General features: G+C 39.6%; 1 protein-coding gene across 2 annotated transcripts in view; it reads right to left on the bottom strand.

The window, feature by feature from the left end:
* The window catches only part of LOC111153356 (MINDY lysine 48 deubiquitinase 2), a 74,414-nt gene extending 54,602 nt beyond the window's left edge, over window positions 1-19,812 (bottom strand). For both annotated transcript variants that reach the window (XM_022512341.1, XM_022512339.1), the window contains exons 1-2: window positions 18,933-19,812; window positions 3,919-3,976 (exon numbers count right to left, since the gene is read on the bottom strand). In XM_022512341.1, the coding sequence (XP_022368049.1) occupies window positions 3,919-3,976; window positions 18,933-19,796 (922 nt within the window). In that variant the 5' untranslated portion in view covers window positions 19,797-19,812. The remainder of the gene's footprint in view (window positions 1-3,918; window positions 3,977-18,932) is intronic.
* Between the last annotated feature and the right edge of the window lie 504 nt (window positions 19,813-20,316).

Genomic DNA, 20,316 nt, shown 5'->3' with positions numbered 1-20,316 from the left:
GCTGGGAAACTTAATGGGACAATTCTGACCCTCTTCCCTTCTCTCTTTATGCTCTCTCTTAATGCTCTCATCAATTTCCACAGACCTAAATGCCATTTTTATACTGATGACTCCTAAATTGTTATCTTGAATTTTTGTGTCCTCTGGAACTCATGGACCCTCCTCAGCAAAATCTTCCAGGTACTTTCTTCTCTTAGTTTCCTTCACATTTGTGCCTGAATGAAATTTGGCTCTGCCTTACTGATACTGCAGCCTTCTCAAGTGATAGTTCTTTCTCATGCTTCTTTACAAGTAAACCTGGAGGTGGAGCAGTCATTGTTGTCATATTGTCATTCTCTCCTTATTGTCATAGTCATATGTCCTTATTGTCATATTGTCATTATCTCCCCCCTCTTCCCTAAAACTCCTCAGTTTTAAAACTCACGCATGGAGGGGTGCCTGGGTGGCTCAGTGGGTTAAAGCCTCTGCCTTCGGCTCAGGGATCAAGGGTCCTGGGATCGAGCCCTGCATTGGGCTCTCTGCTCAGCAGGGAGCCTACTCCCCCCCCCCCCCCCCGCTCCTCTGCCTACTTGTGATCTCTCTCTCTCTCTGTCAAATAACTAAATAAAATCTTAAAAAAAAAAAAAAAGAATAATGCTGTCATGAACACTCCTGTACAAGTTTCTATATAGATGTATGTTTTAAATGACCCATAAAATGATGGGTCATTCAGTAATTCTAAGTTTAACTTTTTAAGGAACTAACTAACTGTTTCCCAAAGTGGCTGTGTTATGTTACATTGCTATTGGCAATGTATAAAGGTTTCCAATGTTCTCTTGTACCCACCCCGGCTGGTTTCCTCCCATGCACTTGTGGTTACCAGTGACCTCCTTATGGTTCAATCAATAGTCAATTTTTAGTCTTCACACTGTTCAACCTATTTGCAGCATTTGATTCAGTTAATCTTTTACTTTTCATTGAAACTTCATTTGGATTCTGGGAAATCAGTTTCCTGTTTTTTCTTCTACCTGGCTTGAACACACCTGTTCTTCCTTCTTCCACAACTTCTAATCATTGGCATGTCTCATACTCAGTCCACTGATCTCTTACATTCTCTGTCTACATTCATTTTCATTGTGATTTCACTCAGTCTACCATTTATATATGTTGTCTGCTCCCAAATGTATATTTGTAGGTTAGATCTGCACTGCACAATACATTATCCAATAGCAACATATGGCTACATAATTTTAATTAATTAAAACTAAATTTAGTGGGGCGCCTGGGTGGCTCAGTGGGTTAAAGCCTCTGCCTTTGGCTCAGGTCATGATCCCAGGGTCCTGGGATTGAGCCCCGCATCAGGCTCTCTGCTGAGCAGAAAGCCTGCTTCCTTCTCTGCCTGCCTCTCTGTCTGCTTATGATCTCTGTCTGTCAAATAAATTAAAAAAAAAAAAATCTTAGGGACGCCTGGGTGGCTCAGTTGGTTAAGCAGCTGCCTTCGGCTCGGGTCATGATCCCAGTGTCCTGGGATCGAGTCCCACATCGGGCTCCTTGCTCAGCAGGGAGCCTGCTTCTCCCTCTGCCTCTGCCTGCCATTCTTGCTCTGTCTGCCTGTGCTTGCTCTCTCTCCCTCTCTCTCTCTCTCTGACAAATAAATAAATAAAATCTTTAAAAAAAAAAAAAAATCTTAAAAAAAATTAAATTTAGTATTCAGGTCCCCAGGCACATTAGCTATATGTTAAGAGTTCAACAGCCACATGTGGCTGGTAGCTACCAAACTAGATAGCAGAGATACTGAACATTTCTATCATCACAGAAATTTATATTCTATAGCACTGATACAGACCTCTCCTCTGAACTCCAGATTTATATATCCAACTGCCACCCTTAAATTTCCACTTGGATGTCAATAAACATCCCAAAACCAAAATCCTGTTATTTGTCCCTAAACATGTTCCTTCCAATTTTTTTTCCTGTTTCAGCTGATGTTAACACACCGTCCTTCCAGTTGTGCAAGCCAAAAACCATGGAGTGAACCACTCTCACTCTACATTCAACTGATCAGCAAATTCTGTCAGCTCTATATCCAGAATCTAACCACATTTTACAATCTCCACTTCTACTACTTCGTTTGAAGCCACCACCCTCTTTTGCCGGTTATAATAGCATCTTTTGTTGTAATAGCTTCCTGATATCCCTGCTTGTCCTTTCCTACCTAAATTCTAGTTTCAGCCAGAGAATTCTTGTTACACTCAAAATCAGATCACATCAGTCTTCTATTCAAAATCCTCTAATGGCTTCCAATCTCACTCACAGCAAACGTGACAAGTTGCTATAACAGCCTACAGGGCCGGGGCACCTGGGTGACTCATTAGGGTAAAGCCTCTGCCTTCAGCTCAGGTCATGATCCCAGGGTCCTGGGATCAAGCCCTGCATCAGGCTCTCTGCTCAGCAGGGAGCCTGCTTCCCCCTCTCTCTCTGCCCGCCTCCCTGCCTACTTGTGATCTTTGTCTGTCAAACAAATAAATAAAAATCTTAAAAAAAAAAAAAAAGCCTACAGGGCCATATATGACTTGACCCCATTACCTCTCAAATGTGATCTCCTTTGCACACTTCTTGGAAGTCATACTGGCTATTCATCAAAAGCACCAAGCATATTTTAGCTTTCCCCATGAAACATAATTCCCAATTATGATCCCAATTATGAAACATAATTTAGAACTCACAAAGTTTAAGAATCACTAAGCTAGACTAAAACAGGTATAAATAGAAATTCTATTTCCAGATATATGGGTATTCAAAGTAATCTACCCTTCACTATGAGATTTCCCTAACCAGTGAATAGGATTTAAATGATAGTAATTACATAAAGAAAAGGGGCTTCCAAAAGCTACAATCTCCATTACTTCACTAAGACTATATTTCATTAAAAATCAGCTAGCTTATAGTCTGGAATGGCATAGACAAACTAATCAGCCAACCAAAAATTTTTTTTTAATTTTTTTTTTTTTTTAAGATTTTTATTTATTTATTTGACAGAGAGATCACAAGCAGGCAGAGAGGCAGGCAGAGAGAGAGGAGGAAGCAGGCTCCCCGCCGAGCAGAGAGCCCGATGTGGGGCTTGATCCCAGGACCCCGAGATCATGACCTGAGCCGAAGGCAGCGGCTTAACCCACTGAGCCACCCAGGCGCCCCTAAATTTTTCTTAAAATAAACATTTAATTACTAAAAAAACTAAGAATGTGGATTAAGATTTCCTATTTGGTAACAGTATAAATATGTAAATTCTTATTTGCTAAACTATTAGAGACTTCAGTGTGATATACAGCTACCTGTTCTATAAACAAGTTCTACTGAAAGCAGTTGGTCTGCAAACAAACTGCAACTTAAGACACTGCCTCCTTCATCAAGAAAACTTTGCTATGAAAAACTTCAGATGAACTAACCAGTGTGCTTATGTAAATGTCTTACATTTTGGCACAAACTTCTATATCACTGCAGATTGGTAACTAACACTTCATCAACTGGTATGGGTCCATGAATCATACTGGATAGTGATGTTCTAAGTCACCTCCTGGGTCTTTAATTCAAGTCTACTCAGTATTTTTTTAACACTCTCCACATGCAATGTCAGAATTTCTGTACCACTTCCCATTCTGCAATTTATTAGGAATTAATATGTATCTTGTTCTTTTCTGGAAGTTACCAGTCTCCTTATTTATATTACAGAATTTTAACACTGGTTAGAAAAAGTCTTCAGAAAGGTTTAACACCCAAGAACAGTAACATGCTGACACAAATTTTTAATTACGAGATTCAAAATTATAATTTTAAACTAGATTATATAATAGCACTTCAGGAAAATGCAATTTGGTAAGATAGTGCTTTGGAGACTTCATTTTCAAAGAGAGAGAAAATCATCCACTTTGCAACACTAACCTAAATATTCCATCAGCTGTTCAGCAGTTATGATTTCCATCATCGGTGGAAGTTTCACCTGAAAAACAAAGTATTTTTTCTATAAAATCAAATGTTTTAGGTAATTAAAGTGTTTCTTCAGTCAGAAACATAAGTATGTATGTGTACATACGTATCTATTATGCATATACATTAATATTTGTTATTAAATCTTTACAACTAATCTTTATAAAATATGACAAAGTCAATCTTATCACCATAAAATTTACAGGATGATGTAAGATCTCACAGAGACAATGAGAAATCTGTTTTCAAAACCAAGTGCTACCCCTTTCATCACCCACTACAATTGTCACTAGGCACCTCCAACAATGTCCTACATGACAGAGCAGTTGAAGGGCAGGAAGAGTCAACAAACATGTGACAGGTCACCCATGGAGTAGTTTTATCGAAGACAGGTTTGAACATGGCTCAATATCTCATTACTTCAGTTTACCTTGGCCATTTTTATTGAATGACTATAATGAATACAGTATTAAAGTATTAGTCAGGAGCACCTGTGTGGCTCAGATGTTAAGCATCTGCTCTTGGCTCCGGTCATGATCCCAGAATCCTGGAACTGAGCCCCACTTTGGGCTCCCTCTTAGTGGGGAGTCTGCTTCTCCCTCCCCCTCTGCCCCATCCCTGTTCATGCTCTCTCTCAAATAAATAAAATCTTAAAAAAAAAAAAAAAAGTATTAGTCATATACTGAAGAATTCAGTGTATGATTCCACTTGCAAAGTTTAAAAGCAGGCAAAATTGAACTATATTGTTTACAGATGTTACACATGTTACACATGGTGATAAAATTATAAAGAAAAGTAAGGAAATGGATACTATAAAAATCAGAATATGGTTAGCCCTAGGGGTAAGGGAAGGAGTTATAGTTGGAAAGAGACATATAAGAGCCTTCTGTGGGGCACCAAGGGGCTCAGTTGGTTGGAGTGTCTGACTCTTAGTTTCAGCTAAGGTCGTCATTTCAGGGTTGTGGGATCGGACCCCGCGTCAGGCTCTGTGCTCAGCCTGAGATTCTCTCTTCTCCTCTACTGCCCCACTGTGCTCACTTGCTCACTCTGCCTCTCTTTCTCTCTCAAATAAATAAATCTTTAAAAAAAAAAAAAAAGGATGCTAGCAATGCTCTATTTCTTGACTTGCATGGTAGTTTCACTGACATTTACTTTATAATAACTTGTCAAACTATACATCTTTGTTTTATGTAATCTGTGTGTTATAGTTCACAATAAAAAGGTTAAAACTAGATACATAATTACAATCATATTTAAGTTTCTAAAGTTAATTGAGCTGTAATACATTAGTTTACATTAACATTTCAATTGAATTGCCAGATGAGTTACACAAATATTACAGCTAATGGTTATAAATATTTTAACTTACTTATTCAAAAGCATACTCTGTGGTATATTCATAGGATAGAAGAAAAATAAATACTATAGGATGGAAACTCAAACAAAGTAATTAAATATCAATGACAGGAGGACAATAACAGAATTTAAAATTCTCCAGGGGGTACATTGGTGGCTCAGTCATTGGGTGTCTGCCTTCTGCTCAGGTCACGATCCCAGGTTCCTGGGATTGAGTCTCCCATCAGGCTCCCTGCTAGAGCAGGAGGTCTACTTCTCCCTCTCCCACGCCTTTTGCTTGTATTCCCTCTCTCACTCTCTCTCTCTCTCTGTCAATAAATAAATGAAATCTTAGGGGTACCTGGGTGGCTCAGTGGGTTAAAGCCTTTGCCTTCAGCTCAGGTCATGATCCCAGGGTTCTGGGATCGATCCCCATCGGGCTCTCTGCTCAGCGGGGAGCCTACTTCCCCTGCCCCCGCTTCCCTCTCTGCCTGCTTGTGATCTCTGTCAAATAAATAAATAAAATCTTAAAAAAAAATAAAATAAATAAAATCCTAAAAAAGAAAATTAAAATTCTCCGGGGGTTATTTTTCGGAATTATCTTCTATTCAACCAAGGAAATCATTTAAATCATCAACTTTTCCAACAATTCCTCCAAGGGTTGAAAAAGGTGCTCTGGGTGTTTATGTTAGCAAATGTGGTAATAGCATGTCACAATATTTTGTTTTAATCAATGAATAAAATAAGTTCTAAAACAGATCTCTGTAAAACAGAACATTCTGATACCCTTTGAGAGCATACCTGACAATTAATGCTTATGATTTTGTCATCCAAGAGATTTATCACTCAGTGAAAACAAAGAGATGCCATGGAGGTTTTGAACATTATTTGATTCTAAGTCATTTTTTTTCCTGTGTCATGTTTTTCAAAAAATTTTAACAGAATTTTTTTAAAGAAGCTTTAGGTTTACAGCAGAAAGTAGAGAGTTTCCATATAAGATATATATATATATATATATATATATATATATATATATGTATAAAGATTTTAAAATTTATTTCACAGACAGAGATCACAAGTAGGCAGAGATGCAGGCAGAGAGAGAGAAAGGGGCAACAGGTTCCCTGCTGAGCAGAGTTCCCAATTCCAGCCTTGATCCCAGGACCCTGAGATCATGACCTGAGCCAAAGGCAGAGGCTTAACCCACAGAGCCACCCAGGCACCCCAATATAGGGTATATTTTTAAATTGAAATTCATTGGCATATTATGGTCTCCTGCCTGTTTTTCTAAATAAAGTTTTATTGGAACAGTCGCTCTCATTGGTTATGTATAGTTTTGGCTGTTTTTGCACAACTATAACAGAGTTGAATCTTTACAAGAGAAATCATAGAGCCCACAAGGCCTAAAATATTTACTTACTATGTGATCCTTTATAGGAAAAGTTTGCTGATCCCTGCTTTAGATGATTTTAACTGTTACTATAGAATATTTAATCAAGCTATTTCAGTAGCACTAAAGTCTGTTATTTAAACCAGCAGTTTATGTTCACTGTAAGTGTTCATATTCTGAATAATTGTCAGAACAATCTGAAAGTCCCATTTAGGGGCACCTGGGTGGCTCAGTGGGTTAAGCTCTGCCTTCAGCTCAGGTCATGATCCCAGGATCTCTGCTCAGCAGGGAGCCTGCTTCTCCCCTCCCCCCACTGCCTCTCTGCCCACTTGTGATCTCTGTCAAATAAATAAAAGCTTAAAAAAAAAAAAAAAAGAAAGTCCCATTTATACCTAACAATGTTTCTTAAATAAGAACTATATATCCAGGGTGCCTGGGTGGCTCAGTAGGTTAAGCCTCTGCCTTTGGCTCAGGTCATGATCCCAGGGTCCTGGGATCGAGCCCTGCATCGGGCTCTCTGCTCTTTGGGGAGCCTGCTTCCTCCTCTCTCTCTGCCTGCCTCTCCGCCTACTTGTGATCTCTGTCTCCAAATAAATAAAATAAAGTAAAATCTTAAAAAAACAAAACAAAACTATATATCCTTTTATTCCAGACAGGTACAGTCAGAATATATTCAACAGTAAATTCCACAGATAGCTTTACCTCTACTCTGGTTAAAGTAACAATCCTACTATAAAATTGTCAAAATAAGAATTAACAGAATTGTCAAATGTGGCATTTCTGTCAAAATAACAAAGGCACTAACAAGTATAGGTACTTGGGGAAAACATACTATAATCCTAGATTTCCACAAACATGATTTCAGGGTGTAGCCTTGAAATTTCCAAATAACAACTGCCTACAATGTACTGCTTCAAACACTTGAAAAAGAAAATGGTATCTCTATACTAATTAAGAAGTGGGACAACAAGTATACAAATATTTTAACTGGGGCGCCTGGGTGGCTCAGTGGGTTAAAGCCTCTGCCTTCGGCTCAGGTCATGATCTCAGGGTCCTGGGATCGAGCCCCGCATTGGGCTCTCTGCTCTGTGAGGAGCCTGCTTCCCTCTCTCTCTGCCTGCCTCTCTGCCTACTTGTGATCTCTCTCTGTCAAATAAATAAATAAAATCTTTAAAAAAACAAAAAAAAAAAAAAACAAAAAAAAACACAAATATTTTAACTGACTTATTCACAAGCACACTCAGTGAAATACTCACTTCCTGAATCCTAGCCAATAACATATTCCGGATAGTCATTAAAACTAAGGACAAACAAACAAAATTGAGAAGGAACGCCTACTTCTCAATAATACTGTGGAGCTGTCAACAGATCTTTTTTTTTTTTTTAAACCACAAAATGATCTTCCTGAAAGCTTGATTTTCTTTTTGCTTTCCTCTAGCACCATCACCTCAAAAGCAAGCATCAAAGGTTTTGTTAATGAGCCTATGACTTTCACTCCTTTGTCTCTTTAGATTTTATAAAAGAAAAAACAGGTTAGGGAATAGCTACCTAAGAATACAGAATTAACAAGTATGGTATTTTGTCTGAATCTCAATTTTAAATTTTAAAATGAAAAAAATATCAAATGAAGTATGACCTAGGTTCTTAGGTGGTCTTCTTTTAGTAATAATCTAAAACATATTGTTCTTAAGTACATGAATACCTTAATGAATATAAAAGTAGTTGAAAGATACTCTCATAAGTAGTTTAAATATTCTTCCTAAAATATGAGCAAAGCTTCTCAGTATATAGTAACACATAGCTCCAAATTAAGAGTCCAAATAGAGTCTAGGAAAATAAATTATTTCTTCTCCTAGAACTAAAGATTTTACTGAATTAACTGGCTTTCCTGAGCAAATTAGTAACATAAGCACAGCAAGAATATTTAAATTAACAAAAGGAAATAGCTACTCCAACTCCAAATATTCAACTATAGGGTAAAACCTCATTAATTCAGCCAAATTATTCTGTAATTCTTAGTCACGTGAAGAGTGAAGTGTATTTGAGAATAGACTCAAGCAAGATCAAAATTTTTTTTAATTTAAAAAAATTAAAAATAGGGTGCCTGGGTAGCTCAGATGGTTAAGCATATGCCTTCAGCTCAGGTCGTGATCCTGGGGTCCTGGGGTCCTGGGATCGAGTCCCACGTCTGGGCTCCCTGCTCCTTGAGAAGTCTGCTTCTCCTTCTGCCTCTCTCTCTCTTTCTCTCTTTCTCATGAATATATAAAATCTTTTAAAAAATTAAAAATTAAAAAATTAAAAATAAATTTTAAAAAATCTTCCATGTAAAGTATTAATAAAATCTTAAACAAGAATGCAAAACATCTTAAAAGTGATATGCCAAGATTTTGATACTTATGATTTTGATATTCTGAGAGGGGTAGAGAAATGCAGGAGACCCGGTAATAACTAAGAAATAAGCAGTTTATATAGGTGATGCTAAGTACAAAAATGACCAAAGAATATTATTAAATATTTAACTGAATACCAATAAAAAGTCAGAAATACACAGTTAGAATTATAACACCTCTATAAGTTGGAGAGTTACTTGAGAAGATAAAAAATCAAGTGTTTGCCAATCTTTGCTCTTTAGGAAAGTCAGAAAAAAAAATTTTTTTTTTTTTTTAAGATTTTATTTATTTATTCGACAGAGAGAGATCACAAGTAGACGGAGAGGCAGGCAGAGAGAGAGAGAGAGGAGGAAGCAGGCTTCCCGCTAAGCAGAGAGCCCGATGTGGGGCTCGATCCCAGGATCCTGAGATCATGACCTGAGCCGAAGGCAGCGGCTTAACCCACTGAGCCACCCAGGTGCCCAGAAAAAAATTTTTAATATATTGAACTAACTGTTATCCAGTTTGCATGTTACCCTTAATCCACAACAATCCTATGGAGATTTCATAACCTTCATTCAAAGAATAAACTAATGCACTAAAAAGTTAATTTGCCCAAAGTAGCAAAGCTATGATGTGAACTGAGATTGAACTCCAAAGCCAATTACCCTCTCCATTATGTCAGTATTTACAGATTTTATAGCAAAACACTTTCAACACAAGTCTTATTTAAAATATCATCTGAAATATATTTTAAATGAGGAACTGACACAACTTTGTGACCAATGAAAAGTGGAGGATGAGGGGTGCCTGGGTGGCTCAGTAGGTTAAGTGTCATCCAACTCCTGATTTTGGCTCAGGTCATGATCTCATGGGTCATGAGATCAAGTGTGATGGGATCCGTGTTCAGGGAGGAGTCTGCTTGAAGATTCTCTCTCTCTCATGAATAAATAAATAAATCTTAAAAAAAAAAGAATAAGAAAGAAAGAAAAGTGGAGGAAAATGGGGAAAGAATAACTGAGGTTGACTCTAAGACTCAGGAGATTCTAAAAACTAAAATTCATATAATACATATAAATGAGAAATTTGGTAAGGGAAGTTAAGTTTGTAGAAGGAAATGATGTCTGCTTCAGAACTATGAGGTTTAGTTTGACATTAAAACAAAGTTGAGTTGAAACTCAGGAGGCAACCATTTTTAATTGGTATATGAATTATTTGATTCTTGTGTTACAATCTATTTCTGCATTCCTTATGGTAAAGTGGAACAACTACATAATACAATTTCCTCTTAGTTTAAATTTCACTAATTATAAAAAAATTTATTTTAAGTAATCTCTACACCCAAACATGGGGCTCAAACTCTTGACCCCAAGATCAAGAGTCACACGCTTTATGGACTGAGCTAGCCAGGTGCTCTTCTAATTTTAAATATACACTAAATCATATAGCATTCATGATTTTTTAAGTCAAAATTGTAAAAAAATTATTTTTTAAAACATTAGAAGTATTAATGGGAATCAAAGGGAAGAAATATAACCTCTTTCAAATAAAGACTAAAAAACTTAAGGATCCTTTCAACATGCCTTAATTCTGGCTCCAGCAAATTACACATCATCTTCATATTCTAACTTTTTATATGTATCATTCATTTATTATTTATCATTTATTATTAATAATTCTTTTTTAATTGATTTATTAAAAATAATTTATTTATTATTAATTAAGAATAATATACTTAAAAATACCAAAATTCAGATTTTTTAGTAAATCTCCCTGCTTCTTACCAGTATTCGAAGTCAGGAAAAATTTATAAGAGATAATCTTCAACTTAGAAAAGTCAATTTGAATCACATTCACCATCAATCTTTACCATTAATTTAGACCCTACCCTCAGAGTAATACCAAGGCGTATTTAAAACTATTTAAAATCAGGGCGCCTGGGTGGCTCAGTGGGTTAAAGCCTCTGCCTTCGGCTCAGGTCATGGTTTCAGGGTCCTGGGACTGAGCCCCGCATTGGGCTCTCTGCTCACAGGGAGCCTACTTCCCTTCCTCTCTCTCTGCCTGCCTCTCTGCCTACTTGTGATCTCTGTCTGCCAAATAAAGAAATAAAATCTTTAAAAAAAAAAAAAAAGATTCTCTCCCTCTCACTCTGCCTCTCCCCCTCTAAAAAAATAAATAAAACTATTTAAAACCATCAGAAACTGCAGAAACATTCACATATATTAGATTTTCAAGGATGTCCTATTTTACATGCAATTCAAGAGTTTCAGAGCAATGAAGAATGTTACAGTGGACTTATATTTAAGAAGTTCAGAAAGCCTAGCTACTGAAAAATCTACCCCAAGAATAACTGACAACAAAACTTGTGCATTAGTTGCTTGAAAAGGTGGTGGGAACAGCGTGAGGCAAGAGACCAATGTGAAGGCTACTGAAGTAATCCAGATGAGAGGAAGGTAGCTTGAACTAGAGTAATGGTAGTAGAGATAGAAGTTACTAATTAATGAAAATATCAAAGAATGTATTTAATAAACTATGACTGGAAATGCAAGCTCATCCACTCCAGCTCATTCACATCCAGAAGCTGGAAGTGTCAGATAATTCAGAGGACATGGGATAAAGTATAGGGAGCTAAAAATGGACAGAGTCTGTATAAAGAGCAACTGTTACCAGATCCTCAGGATTTGTTCTAAGGAATCAAGAAGGCTATTTCTGCTTTTCTGACTTTATCACTGGTTCTTCCAACCTGTTTTGTTCCAGACCTATTGTCCAACAGATGTGCTGGCATCTTGAATTTTAACTTCTAAATATCCCAAGTAATAGCTTAAGTTCTGGAGTGGGTGATAATCTTAAGTTGGGCAAGTTATTTAAACTTTATGCACCTCAGTTTTGTATATATGTAAAATAGGAACTATATTTACCTAAGGATTTTCATGATGGGATTGAGAAAATTAAAAAGAAATGCGTATATAATGCATGTCATAAAAATAACTGTGTACTATTAGTTTTCAAAGCTCTGTGATTGTTGGTCCCATCTATGCTCAAATGTTCATTATCTGGGACTCAACATAGACAAGACAATGGGAAAGTTACCACTCAGACCAAGGAAAGAGGAGAAAATGAACCCAACATTAAAGATTTCTTTTTAAATTTATTTATTTGACAGAGAGAGATACAGCGAGAGAGGGAACACAAGCAGAGGGAGTGGGAGAGGGGGAAGCAGTCTTCCCGTGGAACAGAAAGCCCAATGAGGGGCTCAATCCCAGGACCCTGGGATCATGACCTGAGCAGAAGGCAGACACTTAACAACTGAGCCACCCAGGCGCCCCATGAACCCAACATTAATAGGACAAGCTATTACCTACAGAACAAACCTTCTAGAGCCACCAGCATTATTCATACTGTCATCAGCCTGTATCCATTCACTTTATCTCACAAATCCAGACATACTAATCCAATCCTAATGCTTGAGAGATTGAAAATGAAAGCCTCATAAGTGTTACTTGCATCTATTGTGTAAACAAAACACCTCTGTGTGAAGTTATTATTCTCTTCTTACAAGAGCTATATTAAAAAAAAAAAAAAGTGGGCAGAGGCTAAAGTGGAATCTTTGGCTCACCATCTGTTCTTCCACTTTTACAAGGAATAAACACACTTGGAAAGCCTCGAAAGAGCTTTGTGCCTACATAAAGAAAAGGGAAATGAGAGAAAATTGAGTGATTGCAATGTTCTTACAAGTCAGGAAATTTAAGAAAAAAGAAACCTGAGGCCTGGGTGGCTTAGTCGGTTAAATACCTGCCTTCAGCTCAGGTCATGATCCCAGAGTCCTGAGATCAAGCCCCACTACAGGATCCCTGCTCAGTGGGGAGTCTGCTTCTCCTTCTCCCTCTGCACTTCCCCTACTTGTGCTTGCACTCTCTCTTCCTCTATGTCAAATAAATAAAATCTTAAAAAAAAAAAAATTAAAAGAAAAGAAAGTAAAACCAAGTCCGAAGCAAGGATAGGTATCTGAAAAGGGTATGAGAAAAGCTGTCAAGGAAGGAGGGAGAACTAGAGTAAAAACTCATTGCTAGGCAAGACATTTACCTCCATGGTGCCTTACTCGGCAAGTGGTAATGAGAGAGATGATGTCCATTTGTACTTCTCTGAATTTTCTGGTAATGGCTTTTGCTCATTTTGCTACTGGGTTGCTCATCTCTTCTAATTTATAAGGGCTCTTTATAAATGAAGAAATTAACAAATGGACACATAATCTGGTAAATAGTTCCCTCAGCCTATAGCGTGTTTTGGTTTAGTTCCTGGTGGGGTTTTTTTGGGGGGAAAGGAGGAGTAATTTTGTTATTTTTTTTTTAACCTTCAGCTTTTATTATTATTATTATTTTTTTTAGAAGAACATGCATGGGGGCTGTGGTGCAGAAAGAGAGGAAGAGAATCTTAAGCAGACTCCACACTCAGCGCTGGGCTTGATCTCATGACTCCAAGTTCATGACTTGAGCTGAAGTCAAGAGTTAGAGCTCAACTGACTGAGCCACCCAGATGCCCCTCAGCTTTTTCATTTTTTATAGCATCAAATATATCGATCCTTATTTTTCATTTTCTAGGTTTAATGTCTGGAGAAACCAGCTTAATATAAAAAAAAAAAAAAATCTTGCTTCAGAATCCTGGCATTCCTCCCTTGACTTGGGAGTAGGAGATGGTCTCTATTAAGCAAAGAAAAACTGGAAGAAGAACTGCCTACCCAAAATGGCTATGGAGATGTGCTTCCAGCATCCTGATTCAGAACAGTACATTCATTCTTCTACTAAAATGCTACATAGTGATTAGATACATAATCATTAGTTATTACAAAACTATCTGTCCTCAGTCACAATGTATTTAAGTTTACTTAAGTACTTTTCAGTGTTTGAGCCTCAGAACCTATAACATTCTTTCTAAAAGAAAACATATGTATGGGCTCCTGGATGGCTCAGTTGGTTAAGCATCTGCCTTTAGCTCAGGTCATGATCCTAGGGTCCTGGGCTAGAGCCCCACATCAGGTTCCCTGCTTAAGGAGAGAGCCTGCTTCTCCCTCTCTCTGCCTCTCCCCTCCACTTGTGTGCTCTCTCCCTTGCTCTGCTCTCCCTTTCAAATAAATAAATAAAATCATTAAAAGAAAAAGAAAAAAGTATGATAAAGTAGGGATTCCCTCTATTACTAAAGTAATATGGGGTGCCTAGGTGGCTCAGTCTGGTGAGCGTTTGACTCTTGGTTTTGGCTCAAGTCATGATCCCTCAGTGTCCTAGGACTGAGCCCTGCTCCAGGTTCCCTGTTCAATTGGGAGTCTGCTTGGGATTCTCTCTCCCTCTCCCCCTGCCCTACCCCTGCTTGCTCTCTTTCTCTCTCAAATGAATAAAGAAAAAACCATTTTAAAAAAAGTACTACTTTTCTTTAAAAATTTTTATGTATTTATTTAGAGATTTTTGAGGTTTTTTCTTTATTCATTTGAGAGAGTACACAAGTGGGATCACAAGCAGTGGGGAGGGTCAGAGGGAGAAAGAGAAGAAGACTCCCCACTGAGCAGGGAGCCCCATGGAGGAGGGGCAGCGCTTGATCCCAGGATGACCTGAGCCAAAGGCAGACGCTTAACCATCTGAGCCACCCGGGTGCCCCTTAAGATTTTATTTTTAAGTGATCTCTATACCTTATGTGGGGCTTGAACTCACAACCCCAAGATCAAGAGTTGCATTACCTACCGACTGAGCCAGTCAGGCACCCTTAAACACTTCTAAATAAATGGATCACAACCTCAAATATACCTATAGATGGCATTGTTTTCAATAGATAAAATAAAAGACTAAAGAAACATTATTAAAAAAAACAAGTATAGTGTAAACTAAAGAAGCAAAATGAAATTTATTCCACAGCATAAATTTAGGTAAATTTCCCTGTTGTCAGTGAAACAGAATTAGAAATTTGAGCTTGAATTAAATTTAATGAATAAATTTAAATTCATTTATTTTATAGAGAGTGTGCCTGAGCAAGGAGCAAAGGGCAAAGGGAGAGGGAGAGAGAGAATCCACAGGCAGACTCTCTGCTAAGGGTGGAGCTCAAAAATGCAGGCCCTCAATCACAGTACCCTAAAATCATGACCAAAACCAAGGGTCAGCAGCTCAACTGATTGAGCCACTCAGGTCCCCCTACTTCTCTTAACATGACCTTTTCTATCCTTTTTGTCCCATTCCTTCCATTACTTCAGAAAATGAGATTGCTATTCCTTCCCTCTGAAGAGAACTTGTAAGGAGTCATTTTATTCTAACTTTCATCAACCTTGTCCTCACACCTGTCCTTTTTGGGCAAAAATCTTTCCTATTCCAATAGCCCCTTGATGCTTTTGCACTTGACAATGATAAATGACTGCTTTATTACAGTCTCTCTTCTCCAAGACTACTATCACGACACTGTCCTACTTCCAGTTCTCCATCATATCTTAAATTATGCCTATACTAGTTTCTTTTACACTCTCTCACCCTTAATGCTTAGCATGCCCTTTACCGCACCAAGTTTAATCTTTGTTCCTCTGTTTTTTCTATATCTACTGAATAGGGCATGGGGAATTACAGGGTGGAATTACAGGAAGGAATTAAGCTGGCTATTTGTAGTTCACCACATATATTGGGGTGGAAAAAAGTTGAGAATTATTGTTCACCTCTCCTTAAGGAGTATTCATTTATTCTCATACTTATGGCAAGTAAGCTACCATACTTACATCTATGCAATAATTCCCCTATTCAGTTTTCCTCTATAATTTGACCTCTTCCCGGAGAACTACTCCATGCTTTCAGAGGCAAGAGGATATTTATATTATCATGTCCCCTATCAGACATTTCCAACTTGACACAACCAAACTTTGACATCTCCCACCTAAAACATATTCTCTATCTTTTGAATTACCCAATTAATCTCTATTACCCAGATTAGAAAAGGTGGGGTTGTCTCCTTCATTTCCTATGTCCGGTTAGTGATCAGTTCATCATTTAGGCTGCAACATTATCTTTATCAAAGAGAAGGGGCAGAAAATTCCCCATCCAAAAAGGTTATCCTTATCCATTCTTCCTGTTACAATCTTACCCCTAGTCTAATCTCAAACAAGACCACTTTTATCACCTTATTCCTCTGTCCAGTAATTTTTAATAGTTCCCTATTATCAGCTAAATATAAAGTGTAAACAGCACCAGCAATGGGTCTTCTGAAATCTGACAGCTACTTTTATAATGTATTTATTATTTTTCTTTACTGTAGTATTTCTCAGACCTTCTAGTGTCAGGACCATTACAGCCTAAAAATTACAGTCCTCCAAAGAGCTTTTGTCTATGTTGGTTCTATCTACTCATACTTACCATACTAGAAATGAAAAAGGAGAAAATTTTTAAACCGAAGAATACATAAGCACACATTCCTGTCAGAGGAATGATGTCACCACACATCACAGAACCTGGAAAACTCCACTGACACTTGTGAAAGAATGAGAATGAAAAGACAAATAACATCTTAGTATTATATGAAAACAGATCTGACATCTAGCCCCCCGGCTCACTTAGAGAACACCACTTTATCAGACCTTGCATCTCTTTATCTGTCTCCCTATTGATGCTTACGGATGAGTAACATTTGTGTGTAGCCATAGCCTGGAGGCAGAAAGAAGGCTAAAAGCCACAGATTTATAAAATATCCTCTAAATTAATTAGCATGCCTGCTCTTTAACAGTCTAACCCAACGAATCAATTTTATGTTCTGCCACTGCCATTTCCTTCCCCTCTTCCTCTGCATTCCCCATGAAGGTTGGAATCAGGAAAGAGAACAAATCTTTTTCTGCTTCACCATCTTTGAAGACACTATTCCCTCTGCCTGAAAGGCCTTCTCACTCATCCTTTAGACCCAGTTCCTAGGTTACCTCTTCTATAAAGCTTTCCCTTGACACATTCCATCCCGTTACTCTTTTCTCTGTAATTCCAAAGCACAGTTAGAACTTATCACATTGCATTGTAATTATTTATACGTCTGTCTCCCTACTAATAGTGAGCTACAGAAGGGCAGACTTACATCTTGTTTTTGTATTTCTAGTACCTCACCCATAATGGGAACTCAAATGTTTGATTATTCCATCAGGCCACGTCTTTGAAAGAGACAATTAAATGCTCATCTATCTCCCAAAATTCCAGACCAGGGGAAGGAGCTCCTCCGAACTTCTGCAGTACTGTATGGAAACTAAGAGAAGAGAAAAGCCCAAAGGAAACTGTTATTCCTTCCAAAAAAAAAAAAAAAAAAACCTGGGGCTTTTGGCCCATATATCAAGTCTAACTCCAGACTCTGACCCTAAGGGGCCTTCATCAAGTGGCTCTTCACCTTTTTAATCTTATTTTTTTATTATTCACCAGTATGAATTTACCACTTCTGTCATCCAAACACACACACACACACACACACACACACACACACACACTCTATCCATTCTATTTTCATCCCTTTTGTTTACAACCTTCCCTCTCCCAGGATTCCATTTCCCTATTCTTTTAAATTCTACTTTTCCTTAAAAGCTTGGTTCAAGACCACAAATTCCATGAAGCTCTCTGGGACTATGCCAAAACAAAGAAAAATTTCCCCTTTTGGAATATCTAGTACATTTCCATCTGTTTTCTATAACCTAAAAATTTGTATTTATATAAACATATTTATATTTCTATGTACTTACAGTGTTTTGTCTTGCACTGTCCTTTAATAATTTCAAGTAAGTCAATGATGCAACCCCAAATGGCTTAACAGCTCTTCAAAAACAGGCAGAGCCTCCAACAAACACTTGAGTGCCCTTACATACCGGATACTTCTAAGGTTTCTAATCTTACTTCTTTTGCATCAGCCCTTGCTAGGAACAGGAAAATGAAGGCACATAATAAATACTATTCCCTTTACTTGATTTTCTTCCTAACCGGTCAGAATAATCCAGGTTTTTTTCTTCTTCTAGGAAACGTCTTATCAACAGATATAATTACCAATTTGGAAATAAAATGGGTGCTATCAGACGCTTCTTCTCAGCACCCTAAAACTGCAAGCTTGGGTAAGACATTTCAATTATACATAACTCATTGAGTCCTTGATATAATTAAGTTTTGAAGAGCCCTTCCTTTTTTTTTTTTTTGTTCCTTTACCTTGAATATGTCTTTCCTTATTTTACTCATTATAGTTTTAGTCCCCTTAACATATTCTGATGCGAGGTTACTAGTAATAATGCCAAACTACTTAAGCAGAGCCAAAGTAAAAATCAAGCATAAAATGAAAACAATCTTTGAAAACCAAGAAGTTATGGTAATTGGGCTCAGACCAATGCTTTCCCTTAAATGGAATTTGTCAAAGGGGCCACATCTTCCCTGTCACCATTTCCTTAGTATCTACAACGAAATGTCACAAGTATTAGTTAGAAAATCGACTAAACATAACCATCAAAACTTCCTTCTTGATAACACGAACTGATGGTAACTTCTGAAGATAATTTTCCCCAGTTCTTCACTCTTTTGCAAATTGGACAAGGTCAGTAAGAAGGAAACGTAGAAAAATATAGTTAAAAAAATAATCCTAGGATTTAGGATGTTGTAAGTCCTAGTCGTTCTTAAGTACATCAGGCTCTTATTTAAACACTAGAGAGACCTGGGGTTGCTGGCAATCTTTACGAAATAACATATAAGAATATTCTTCGGACAAAGGAGTCCCATAATGAATTTCAAGGGAACAGAATACTGGTGAATGAGAAAAGAAAAGAGGAAGCTGTCAGCTGACATGCAGCAGATTCTTCACCCCGTTTCCCCCTCCCCAAAAGCGGTAGGAAATAAGAAAGCTGCAGAATGTACCTTCCAGGCCAGAAGCAAAACATTGAGAATAGCCAGCAAAGGGCAGGGTCCGTTCTCATTCTGAGTGATGATGGGTGTGTTCTCTTCCTTCCACTGGATCCACTTGATGTGATAGACAGACTGTCCCGGGAAGCGTTCCTTGGAGGCCGCCAGTACCTGAGCTTCCTCCCCCTCCTCCTCCTCTTCGCGGCACAGAGGCACTGCCCCAGGCAACACCGCCGCGCCCGCGCCGGCGCCCTCCTCCTCCTCCTCCTCCCCGGGGACCCTGTTCTCAGCTCCCTCCTCACTATTAAACTCAGAGCTGCTGGGGAAAGAATGCAGGTTAGAGAACGACTCCAGGGAGTCCAGGCTCGGCGATTCCCCAGGAGGGCTCGGGTCGCTGCAACTGCTGCTGAGGCCGCCGGCGCTGCTGGGCTCCTCGGACCCGGCGGCCGCCAACTCTGCCCCGCAGGTGCCGGCGGGATCTGGGCGGGGGCCGGCATCTCCAGCCGGACCCGATCCATGGTCCGCTCCGGCCTCGGCTGTCTCCGGGGAGGCGGTCACCTTGTACTGCCCTCTCGGAGGCGTCTTCTGGGCAGCAGGATTCTCCAAATCACTCTCCTTTAAGTCCAAGCCCGGGCAAGAGCTGCAGGGTCCGGGAACCTGAGGAGAGCTGGCAGGAGAAACGGAGTCCAAAAGGCTCCTCCCGGCGGCCGCCGCCCCCTGCCCATTCCCGCCGCTGTTCTCCGTCGCCCATACTCCAGGACCATCCCCAGCGGCGAGCCTGGTCTCCGGTTGCCCTTCCTGCGGAGAACCTGTCCCTAGCGCTGGCTCGGCGGCCACCCTGTGTTCTAGCGGCTGCAGGCTCCCGGGGCCGCTCTCCATACCCAGCCGCCAGCCCCTTGCTCTAAGGAGACCGCGGCGGGTTCTCTTCAGCCAGCGCCTCGGACGCCATGACAGCGGCACTGGCAGCAACAGCGCCCTTGCGCGGCCTCGGCCAGGCACGTCACGGGGAGGGCACCGCGCGCGCACGCGCGCGCCACCGCACAATCCGCTGTCTCGGGGCGGGCCTGCGTGCGGCCGGGTGAAGCCGAACGGCGTAGAGGCCCTCACGGGGCTCCGCCCCTCCTGCGCGCCCGCCTGCGGGAGCTCGGGCTGGGAAGGCGGGGGGCGTGGCGGGCGTGGCTAGGAGGGCGTGACCAGAAGGAAAACATCCTCTCACTTTGTGGCCGGAAGTTGAACTGTGGGGCATCCCGACCGCGCGCGGCTTCTGTAAAAGCGAGGCGGACGGCGTCCAGTTTGTTCTGACCCTTCATACCTGGGTTGTATGTTGCCCAGTTAGGGCTCAAGCGTGGGGAGTTGGCGGTGTCTGTGTTATTTGGAAAAGAGCTCGTCCCCGAAGAGC

This window comes from Enhydra lutris, unplaced genomic scaffold (genome assembly GCF_002288905.1).
Source record: "Enhydra lutris kenyoni isolate GAN:26980312 unplaced genomic scaffold, ASM228890v2 scaffoldscaffold31, whole genome shotgun sequence".
Lineage (NCBI taxonomy): Eukaryota > Metazoa > Chordata > Mammalia > Carnivora > Mustelidae > Enhydra > Enhydra lutris.
Note: the sequence above shows the minus strand (reverse complement) of the source record. Positions and strands in the feature narration are given on the sequence as shown.